The following is a 10,468-nucleotide window of genomic DNA, read 5'->3' as shown; positions in this document are numbered from 1 at the left end:
TCCTAAGATCTGTGATAAAAAAGTTTGTAAACCCATATTTTTTGAAGGATGTCGAATCTTTTTAGTGAAAAAGTCTAGAAGTAGCCTGAATCAAAATAGACGATTTGCACCAAGCAGAATCGTACATTCATAAAATTTGATTTTTTCACACGTCCTTGAACCAAATCTGACAATTCTTGTTGGACAAAGTAGTACACGCCTTGCGGTGTATTCGTGGGTCCATTTTTGTATAGTTTAACGTTGCTTAGGATTGGACTCGTTATACCTTAATGCTTTTGTCTAATGTCCATAAACAAATCGGATTCAATGATCCAGTTACTTTTAATAGTTTTGGCCAAATGTTGGCCCAACCCATAGTAGTCTGTGTACAAAAAGTACCGGTCGGTGAGAAGTCTATTATATTATAGTTCATTGTCATTTCTTTATCAATTTAATATCTGAGACACACAATTCTATCTCTTATTCTGTTGTCGATACCATGCGTTTTTAGACTTAAATATTTACAGTAAACTGCGGCAACGAAATAGCGCCCCGCGTACCGTGTGAAAGGGGAGGTTTATTTACGTATAAACGGAGTGCACCATAAATAGCATAGTACACGCCCTACATCACAATTGAATGTTTGAGAGTGTACTCGGGAGTGTATAGTTCGATGCGTTGGATGCGGAAATCCAACCCAAAACGAAGTACTGTACACAACCGGTAGCCCTTCGTTGTTTCAGGAGCGTGAGATCATTCATACACCAACGCATATTATTGTGTTCATTCTAAACTGGAGCGACGTGCCGAATGTATCGACACAACCAAATGTGCAGAAGATTTGGCAGAAGAATTATTGCGAATCCGATTTTTGCAAGAACTCATCAACCAATCAACAACTAATTAGTGTGTGCCTTAAATGAGTGTGACAGGCATCACCTCTACCTACACAAATCCGTACAAAAAAGCGATGGATGGATTTGGCAATTGAACACAAAAGTCCACATCTTGGCTGAAGGTCTAGTGTATATAATATATATATATCCATCGTTCGTGAAGAGACATGAGACCTGTTTCACTTAAGTTGGACAAGTAGGTGTCTCTTTATGTCGGACGCAACGATTGTGTATTCTTGCTCGTTTAACTAAAGTGTACTAGTCATTCGCTATAAACTTCCAAAATTCGCCTGGTTTGTTTAATCAAAATTGAATCACGCCGGGGTTCTGATTGGTTGAATATCCTTGTTCTTTCTGCAAGAGCCAATCAAGTCCACTCAAAAATGGATTAGCCAACACAGTCGATTCGTGATTCGATTCGGGGCGAGATTCGATTCGACGGGGTCTTCGTATCGAATCCACATAGTTCTATTAATAACTACACGACCAATATGTATTTCGTAGGTCGAGCCTTGTCTTCGTCTGGCACGAGGTCCACCACCTCGTCTTCCGAGTCGCTCATGTTGCAAATGGCGGCAATTGCAGCTCGATTGATCGCCTTTCTCGGCACGTCCATCGGGTTTCGTTCCGCATGTGGTGGCGGCGCTTGAACCTCCCGACTGCTTCCGTACCGCGGAATTCGATCCATAATCAAGCGGCCGCCTCGTCCTTGGCGCCATCGTCTACACCATATATATATATATTGTTGTGGTATTGTCGATTCTTAACGAAATTGGAGTGTGTACAAGGATTCCACGCAACCAAATGTATCACGCAAGGAGAAACGACAGAACGAATGATCCAATCAGATTGCACGAAACCATCATGAACATCGAATTAGTACCGAAATGCATGTGAATCCAAATAAGTAAAATATTAGAAAAATATAATAAAAAATGATCTTTATTATATTTATTAAAAAAAAAGGAGATTTTTTACTATTTCTTGCACCACAGGACAACTTTCTCCACACAAAATTTCAGTCCATGCTTGAAAAATAACATTGAGTGTTTCCGACCAAAGTCGTATTGTGCATTTCAGTCAAATATTCGCCTATTTTTTGGGGGATTGATGAAATCGCCAACTAATCGAGCAAACGAGTATGATTGGCTATAAATAATGAAGGTTGCAATATGATTAGCTAAAAAGATTGATATTGATGCATTGCAGTCTCATCTTCAACTCAGTTTTATATGAAATTTCGAAGGTCTGGCGATTGTTCGGCGGTTCATTCAACCAATATCGCCCGAGGATATTTTGAGTAGAACACACAAAGGTTGAGAAAAAAACCCAATTTTGATTACAAAAGGAAAAAGGATCCAATGTTTGCATATATATATATATATATATATATATATATATATATATATATACTAGTACCCGGAAAACACTGGCGGGTCCTGAAACATGGCCGCGTACAATTCGGCGGCCGACGGCGGGTACGTGGGTACGTAGGGAACGTTCGAAACGTCCGCTACGTCGCCGCGCCGTTCCAAAAACGTGGGCACGGGCGGTTTCTGGACGTCTGGAAACGCCGCCAGCGCCGGCTGCAGCAGCGTGTTGGGCTGGTCCAATTGCTTGTGTTTTTTCTTTTTCTTGCGCGGTTTGATGTCGTCTTCGCTCGGAATCTATAAGAGATAATATTATATTGGCATATTATATTTGGCCGTATATATATATATATATATATATGTCCAGTTTAGAATACACATACCACCATATATATATATATGGTCCAGTTTAGAATACACATACCACTATATATATATATATATATATATGGTGGTATGTGTATTCTATACTGGACCATGGACACGGAGAACGTGAAAATCGATCGACATAACCAAATGTACAGAGAAGGATTGAGCCCATCAGATTGCTGGAAACCATCATCAACATAGAATTAGTGTGTGGCTTTAATTAGTGTGATACCAATCACCCCAGGACACTTTTTACAAAATTCAGTACAAAGAATCGATCGATAGGGTTAAAAACGACAATCATACGAACGTTCGATTGGTCGGATTTCAAGAGGGGAATGCTCCATCGAATATGAGCAGAAAACCCCCCAATCGGCTGACCAATTAAAACCCAGCACACGAATCAACGGGCCAATCAAATCCAAACCATCACATTCAAGTGGACGTTCCCCATAATACATGGTAATACATACATCCAATATCATACATCCAATATTCAGTATAATAAACTGATAGAGTTGGGGAACATCAGCAGCCCAAATATTAACCAAATATATGGACTAATCTACCTTGGGCTGGCGCGGCGGCAGCGACGGAAGAACTCCCTGAAGCTCAAGATGGATTTGCTGCGCCCGCGTCTCGTCTAGAAAGTCCACCAGCAGGCGCTTGTACTTTTCACGGCGGCGCACCAGATCCAGCAAGTGTCGGACGCGGTCAAAATCGTGCCGCAATTGCTGCAATTTACGAAGCCCTTCCATGTCATTTTTGCGATGTTTTCGCAATTTATAGCGCTCCTACAGTACATATATAGTCATCAAAACACATATGCGACACCGTGTATTACATGCGACACCGTTTATATCACCAAGCAACAGCATGGACGGAGCCAATCAGGTTTTAGGAAATCGTCGTCAACCTTGACTTTGTAACCGAAATTAGTGTGACAGCAAACAAGCTCGACATTGTGTGAAAAAAAAGATGAAGAAAAAAAAACTGAAAAAAAATCCACCCACACATTATACATACAGTAATAATATAATATTCGCGTATACAAAAAAAGTACAAAAAAAAACGTTTTTTTCTTTTTTTCAGACCAACGCCGCGGGTACCTTTTCCCGCGGCCGAAACACCAAGTGCGGATTCGTGTCGTTGAGCGGGGTCTGGGGCCAGAACTTGCGCAGAAGCGGCCGCTTGAGCGCCGCCCGCTTGGCCACCCAGTAGTTGTAGACGTCGGTGGAGACCTTGTGGCATGGGCTCTTGATGACGACGACATGTTTGGCGAAGATGTCGTCGGCTTCGGCCAACGTGATGACCCCGGGGTTGATGAGTGCGGAAGCTTTCTCGAGAAGATCCAGCATCTTGGCGAACGTGTCTGGCGACAGCTGGTACCGCGGGTCGGCGGCGTCGCCGTACCGAGGATGGTCGCGAAGCCAGGCTAGGTCCTCGACCTCCAAGTCGACCTCGACCTTTTCTCCAGTGGACGTGGCCGTGGCGGCGTTGGATGAAGACAATGGCGCGTTCGTGGGGGCTGCGGCGGACGACGACGACGACGTCTGGAAGTTCAAGCTCAACTTGATGTAACTCGTGGGCAGATGAAAGTCCGGCAGCACGTCCTTGTCGTAGTTGGGCACGAGTTTGTTCACGGGGATCGGGATGTTCTTCTTCCGTTTGACCTTGGCGGGTTGGTCGTCTGCCATCTACCGCAAGTCATCATCCCATGCCCCGCCATATGTGGAGTGATTGGTACCTCGGCCAGTTCCTGGAACGACGTAATGCTCGGTGCAGCGACGGCCCCGTCCTGCTCATCGCCATCGACGTCAATGTCTGCATCGGAGCGCACGAGACGGATTCGGGAATGCACATCCAACTGCCGCGGCCGCAAGCTTTGTCGTCTGTGCATGTGGTTGGGACGATGCCACAGAAAATTGCATACTGAGGGATCCAGGAGAAAAAAAAAACACAATTCAGGGAAAAAAATAACATAATGTACCTCAAATATACTCACATTCGATGTTCATTATGGTATTCCATCTCCATGCTGATTGGCTACAACAATTTATTCATTTTTGCCCAATTTTGTAGTGCAATTAGTCCAAAATAGACCACTTGAAATTTATTCCAACGCCAAGTTTCGAAAAATATGCAAATATTTCGTGAACTTGGGCAGTTTCATTTTCACTTAGTTGGGAAGTCTCGTTCTTCCTTCATTGCCAAGGCGGCGCACCACACCACCTTGTGCTATGCACCTCCACATGTGCATGGGTTCCCGCAGTCTATGCATGAATTTGCCGACGCTCCTCCACCCCTGACGATACATGTAGCATGCTGTCTATAACTTACCTATTACTAGTACAGTACTAATAGTATTACTCGAAGTACTGTAGTAGTATTGGGCGGATCACAAAGGGCATACACCTGCTGCCTCTACGCAACTGGGAGGTACTTTGTGGAATGTGCATGCGCTTCGTCGAGCGCGGTGCCGAGATGACATCTCCCAACCTGCCGCTATATCGGTGACGGCGGCAGCTCTTGTCAACCTCATTATCGCCGTCGGAAACTACCTCTGGACATTTGTCATGGTGCTATGGCGGGGCGCCCATCCTCTCTGTGGAATAATCGCAACCGACACTATGTACTAAGCGATAATTATGGGTATATTGGTGGAATTTAATCGTACTTTGTGGTTGTTTTTCTTCATATGATACAGTAATTGAATAAAAATCGAGTAACTGAACTTATATTAATAATATAAATTCGTTTAATGTTGCATATATTTTGAAATAATATACACCTTACAATTACCTTCTGAACTCAAAAGAGCAAGCGAGAACACTGCCGCATAAATTTGACGTAACTGCATTTACACCACCGCCAAGGACATGTCGTCCCGACTTGCCCCCATGCCGCGCGACGAGGATAGCTCCCTGCATCATGGATGCGCCACTAGTGCTAGCCTGGCCAGTCTCCTTGGCCCTTCCCCAAGCGACGTCACAAGTCCGTTCCTCACTGCTACCTCCGACGTTCGATCAGCGTCGAGGCCAACAATTCCACCTATCCGCGGCAAGCGGCCGCGCACTGCAAGCATGGACGTCGTTCCGACACCCGCGCATCCATCTAAGAAGAAGTCACTGTGCTTTTCGTCCGTCACAACGTTCGTGTTCCCCCTGGACTACGGCGGCAGCGCCATCCCCGAATGTGCCGGCCCCCCCATCGGACTCGCAGCGTATCATGTGAACTCGACCACTGTCGACATCTCCAGCAACACCACGCGAAGTAGCTTCGTGCGAAGTACCAGCGCCGGCAATGGCGTCCACAGATTCAGCCACCTCGAGCGCGTGCGCATGCTGAAGGCTGCCAAGTACACGGGCCGCGACATCGCGTACTTCTGTAGCGAAGCCACGGACATACGCAGTTCCCGCGAAGAGACCCAAGAGCAATGGGTTCGAGCGCACAAGGAGAGACCGTGCATCGTTTGAGGTCGGGCTTTGAGAGAGTGTATATATATTTTTTGTACATGCGAGATATATATCGACACAACTCTATCTTTGATAATATTATGCCTATGGGGACGTTGACTTTTAATATTGATACTAACATTACCAGCTACAGTACGGAAACCCAACAAGCACTTTGCTTGATCTTTTCAACGCGCTTTACACGACACTCGTCGAGTGCATCGGCAACTCAACCAAAGCCCAATCGATACAACTATTTTACGTGTGAATGGCCATTTTTCCTTAGTTCCATCAACATGGCACTACCTGCTTTCCATACATGTATACACGTACTACAAGTAAGAACTGTTTCCGTATACTATTAATAACAGGATGCGATAAAAACCGCTGTTCGTATTATTTTGCCTGATTTGACAGTGTAATACTTACTACTCCGGAGTAAAGCACCACGTTTTAGCGTTGAAGTCGCCCCTGTCCAGAGACACGAGTACTGTACAAGGTCGTTTTCAAGGGTAGTTACCATAAACTTCTCTACGTGAGTTCTCACGCCGCCGCCTTGGAAGTCGCACAGGGCTGATACAAGTCGCCTTCTTGAGATATATGACTCGGATGATCATGACGTTGAATTGATGTGTCCAGAGTAATGTTACCAGCAGCGGCGTGTGTCGTCGTGAGGACGGGCATCCTGTCGGTATCGTTGTCACCATTACTTGGTGGTTTCGTCTGGCGCTGCATGTACACGCTTTCAACGGTGAACACGACTAGGCCAGTCCAGACACAGACAAACCCGACCAGTTTGAACATGGTAAAGTCTTCGTCGTACAGTATCACGCCCACAAGAAACTGCAAACTCGGTGCAATGTACTGCAAAATGCCCAGCAATGTCAGCGGAATCAACTGGGCGGCGGACGAGTAAAAGATCGATGGCACGACTGTGATGAACGCCGAGGCGACGATGAGCACAGCGACATGCCAGTCACTGTACAGGAAGACCGCTTCATGACGAAACTCTTCCACCACTAGGTACATGACCGACGGCAGAAAGAAGATGCCGAGTTCCATAGCGATGCCATGCAACGCCGGCAGCGGCGCCTTCTTCTTGACCAGGCCGTACAGCCCAAACGTCGAGCTTAACGTGAGTGCTAGCCACGGAAACTCACCGTACGCGATGGCCACGACCAACACTCCGGCAAAGGCCATGCCCACCGATATAGTTTGCCACACCCGCAGTCGCTCGCGCAGGAACACCACGCCCAGCACGACGTTCACGAGCGGACTAATGAAGTACCCCAAGCTCATTTCGACGATGTACCCGTTGACAACCGACCAAACGCTCAGAAACAAGTTCACTCCCATGAGTACCCCAGAGAACGAGTATGTGACCAACGCTGGCCGTTGAAACGCCGTCGCGCGGAACTCGGGCCATTGCCCAGTCGCCACCAAAATCGCGACCAGCAGCAGCAACGACCACACAATGCGATGGGCTAGCATCTGCACAGACGGCACCATGGTCAGCTGCTTCCAAAAGATCGGAGCCAAACCCCAGAACGCATTCGCCGTCAGCGAGTGCACCACGCCCTTGGTGTACATCAATCGATTGCCGAATGTGTCGAACGAGGTGAACTGGTAACTGTAAGCTTTTGTCCAAGTCGCCAAACTCGAGATGTTGCTCCCTCCTTGAACTTGTTTATCTTGGTTTCATTATACATATCCGAATATAAATTCAAACCATGTGGTGTCCAATGCAGTGTTCTTATTGGCTGGCTATCAAGTTTGGTCGAGGATTTCTGATTTCCTCAAAACCAAGCATATTTTATAGAAATACAATAAAAATACTGTTGATGTCGTCGTCGTTCCACACATCTTACGGGACAGCATTTATTATTTTAATAATAAATGCTGTCCCGTAAAAAGTTGGTATTAAAATACCAACTTTGGATACTATGGTTAATATAATATATTGGAGATTCGGTATGAATTACGATATGCACTCGTGACTTTGATTGGCCGTCATACTGCATGGCAGCCTGTGATTAGTTGAAACGCAAACTATTCCAATTGAGAAACAAACACTTGGGTTTTCTGGAAATTGGTATACTTTTGTTGTGTTTTATTAGTAAACAATATCGTATTCGGATAGCTAACACTTTTGCCGTTCCAATGGGTATCATATAATGCCCGAACTCCCATTGGTCAAGGAAAAAACTGACTTTTTCGAAATTCGACCACTTATAATTGGACAGAGGTAGTACATGTATGTAATTGTATCACGTACTATGCGGACAACATATAATATATATACCATCTGGTTTTGTGGTTAATTGAGTTTGGATTCTCCTTTTTACTGTTAAGATATTCCTCCGCGAGGGGCCCATCTGGTTTTGTGGCGTATACTAGCCCTACCAAACTTGTGGCGTATACTAGCCCTACCAAACTTCTATGCGTCCTATGCATGACGAACTATAAATATTTTTTTGCAGGCGTGTCGTTTGCGTCGGTGGTGGTGAACGTCGGCGCGACGTATTTGAGCAGGGAGAGTACCTTAAGGCGCTGGAGGCGTTTGAAATCGCTCACAAGATGCACCCGCACCACCCCAAAGCCATGTACAGCGCGGGGCTGGCCTACTGGCACTTGGGCCATCCACAGCTGGCCGCGACCAAGGTACTAACTAAACACCAAACAATGTGGGACTTTGTTGATCAATCGACCTAGTTTACAGCCGTGTTGGCAGCCGATTTGTCCCATGCCAAGGCGATCTACGCCCTGCATGTCCTTCACACACAGTTCCACGTTAGTGTCTCGTAAAACAGCGTGATGATTATTGTAAAATAGTATGGTTGTGTTTATTCTAAACTGGAGCGACATGGAGAATGAATCGACAAAACCAAATGTTCAGAAGAATGGACAGAAGTATTTAGCCAATCAGATTTCAGGAGACCATCAACAACGTGAAATTAGTGTGAGAATTCAATTAGTGTGATATCAATCATCACAGGAGCCCTTTTTACATACAAAATTCAGTACAAGAATCGATCGATAGATTTGGCGACTCGGCACTAAAGTCCAAATTTAGGGTAAAAGGACAATAATACACGTAGAATGGTCGAAGCGAATGGGGAAGTTGGGTACATAGGTTGAAATAGGGGGCATCGAATTGTGTAAATGACAAGCGAGGAAGGTTCTTGTTCAGCCAACTGCAGTTCAATTCAAACCCTAGAGGGGAAATCATGGTGGCGATTGAACCTGAGGTTCAAGAACGAGTGTACTCTTAACAACGCGAATAGACAGATTTCGGAAGCACTGCCGTAGACTTCCCACGCACGGAAATTTTAATGCACGGGAAATATATGGCAGACCCAACTCATGATTTCGACAAAACTTATTTGCATTTACCACATCCGCATGAGGAACGATATCCGTATGCTTGCATTGCATAAGCTTACTCATGTGGACCCATTACCACAATTGGCATCACGAAGGGGTCTTGGCACACACCTCATGGGTCCACAACTTTACTATCACTATGATCCCAGTTTTTGCGTGCCACGTTGAGCAAGGGAGTGGCTTTACGACACCTTACGAAACCGCTTGGTGATTTTAGTTCATGATTAGAGGGGAGCAACTGAGTACTCGACCATGTCCCTTATGTGCACATGCGGATGAGAATTGTGAGTTTTCTGTACGCTTCATGCGCCTATAGGCGAAACACCGAGGCCCCATATTCAAATCGTCGTGGCAGGACAACGAACCAAGGCAATAACGCCGACTGCTGGAGAAGGTTCAGGATAACTGGCTGAATGAATAAGACAAGATAAGATGCACGTAATCGCTCCACCTGAACTCTCGGAATGGCCTAACTTAGCGTGGAAAAGGCTGGACACCAGGCCACGTCGGGCATGGAAGGGTGAAGAAGTGTGCATTATGCGCGACTGGTTGAAATCCACGATTTAAGACCAATGATGAAGCCCTAGAGGAGGGATGACCTTTGCTGTACAAGTGGCCGTTTCTACGGCATCCCACATAAATTTTGACAGTTCCCGTAAACTCGATAAATTTTAACGAGGTAAATTGACGGCAAATGCATGGGAACGTGTTCCGAAATCTGTCTAATGTATCATCCTTCCGTGACATTACGGTACAAATGTTAATCTGTGGTGGTTAATTGAGTTTGGATTATCATTTTTAAGACATTCCTCCGCGAGGGCCGACACTAGAACCAAATGTTTATGGAACCACTTCGCCAATTGTAGCGGTGTGTAATCTTCGGTTTTTACTTCGCTCAACGCTTCATACCTCGTGCTTCGACCGATCTTCTTCGAAGTTCGGTCCTCGTCTTGTACGCAGCCCTTGTTATCCGGATTCCCCAGGGGAGGGACGGATAAATCCTTGCGGAAATAAC

General features: G+C 45.7%; 4 protein-coding genes across 7 annotated transcripts; 2 read left to right on the top strand and 2 right to left on the bottom strand.

Annotated features, from left to right (window-relative positions):
• Window positions 1-1,200: 1,200 nt before the first annotated feature.
• H257_11940 lies at window positions 1,201-4,537 on the bottom strand. 2 transcript variants are annotated; one of them, XM_009839021.1, is made up of 5 exons: window positions 4,362-4,537; window positions 3,724-4,311; window positions 3,184-3,408; window positions 2,295-2,542; window positions 1,201-1,597 (listed from the first exon to the last, which is right to left on the bottom strand). In XM_009839021.1, the coding sequence occupies exons 1-5, from the start codon at window positions 4,512-4,514 to the stop codon at window positions 1,354-1,356; spliced, it is 1,458 nt and encodes a 485-aa protein (XP_009837323.1). In that variant the 5' UTR covers window positions 4,515-4,537; the 3' UTR covers window positions 1,201-1,353. The 2 variants fall into 2 exon arrangements, with proteins under 2 accessions (XP_009837323.1, XP_009837322.1); XM_009839020.1 differs by lacking the exon at window positions 1,201-1,597 and having other exon boundaries at window positions 2,270-2,542.
• A 920-nt stretch (window positions 4,538-5,457) lies between these two features.
• On the top strand, window positions 5,458-7,750 carry H257_11938 (hypothetical protein). 3 transcript variants are annotated; one of them, XM_009839018.1, is made up of 3 exons: window positions 5,494-6,091; window positions 6,224-6,407; window positions 6,527-6,706. In XM_009839018.1, exon 1 carries the CDS (start codon window positions 5,494-5,496, stop codon window positions 6,088-6,090), a length of 597 nt encoding a protein of 198 aa, XP_009837320.1. In that variant the 3' UTR covers window position 6,091; window positions 6,224-6,407; window positions 6,527-6,706. The 3 variants fall into 3 exon arrangements, with proteins under 3 accessions (XP_009837319.1, XP_009837318.1, XP_009837320.1); XM_009839017.1 differs by having other exon boundaries at window positions 5,458-6,091; window positions 6,224-7,750; XM_009839016.1 differs by having other exon boundaries at window positions 5,458-6,407.
• On the bottom strand, window positions 6,443-7,722 carry H257_11939 (protein RarD). The gene is made up of 2 exons (XM_009839019.1): window positions 6,590-7,722; window positions 6,443-6,540 (listed from the first exon to the last, which is right to left on the bottom strand). The coding sequence occupies exon 1, from the start codon at window positions 7,657-7,659 to the stop codon at window positions 6,613-6,615; it is 1,047 nt and encodes a 348-aa protein (XP_009837321.1). The 5' UTR covers window positions 7,660-7,722; the 3' UTR covers window positions 6,443-6,540; window positions 6,590-6,612.
• An 896-nt stretch (window positions 7,751-8,646) lies between the features above and the next one.
• H257_11937 (hypothetical protein) lies at window positions 8,647-8,874 on the top strand (the record flags this gene model as incomplete). The annotated part of the gene is made up of 2 exons (XM_009839015.1): window positions 8,647-8,730; window positions 8,782-8,874. 2 exons carry the CDS (start codon window positions 8,647-8,649, stop codon window positions 8,872-8,874), a joined length of 177 nt encoding a protein of 58 aa, XP_009837317.1.
• Between the last annotated feature and the right edge of the window lie 1,594 nt (window positions 8,875-10,468).

The sequence above is a fragment of the Aphanomyces astaci genome (assembly GCF_000520075.1).
Source record: "Aphanomyces astaci strain APO3 unplaced genomic scaffold supercont1.37, whole genome shotgun sequence".
Classification (NCBI taxonomy): Eukaryota; Oomycota; class Saprolegniomycetes; order Saprolegniales; family Verrucalvaceae; genus Aphanomyces; species Aphanomyces astaci.
The sequence above is the reverse complement of the archived record's forward strand: the minus strand, read 5'-3'. Positions and strand labels throughout refer to the sequence as shown.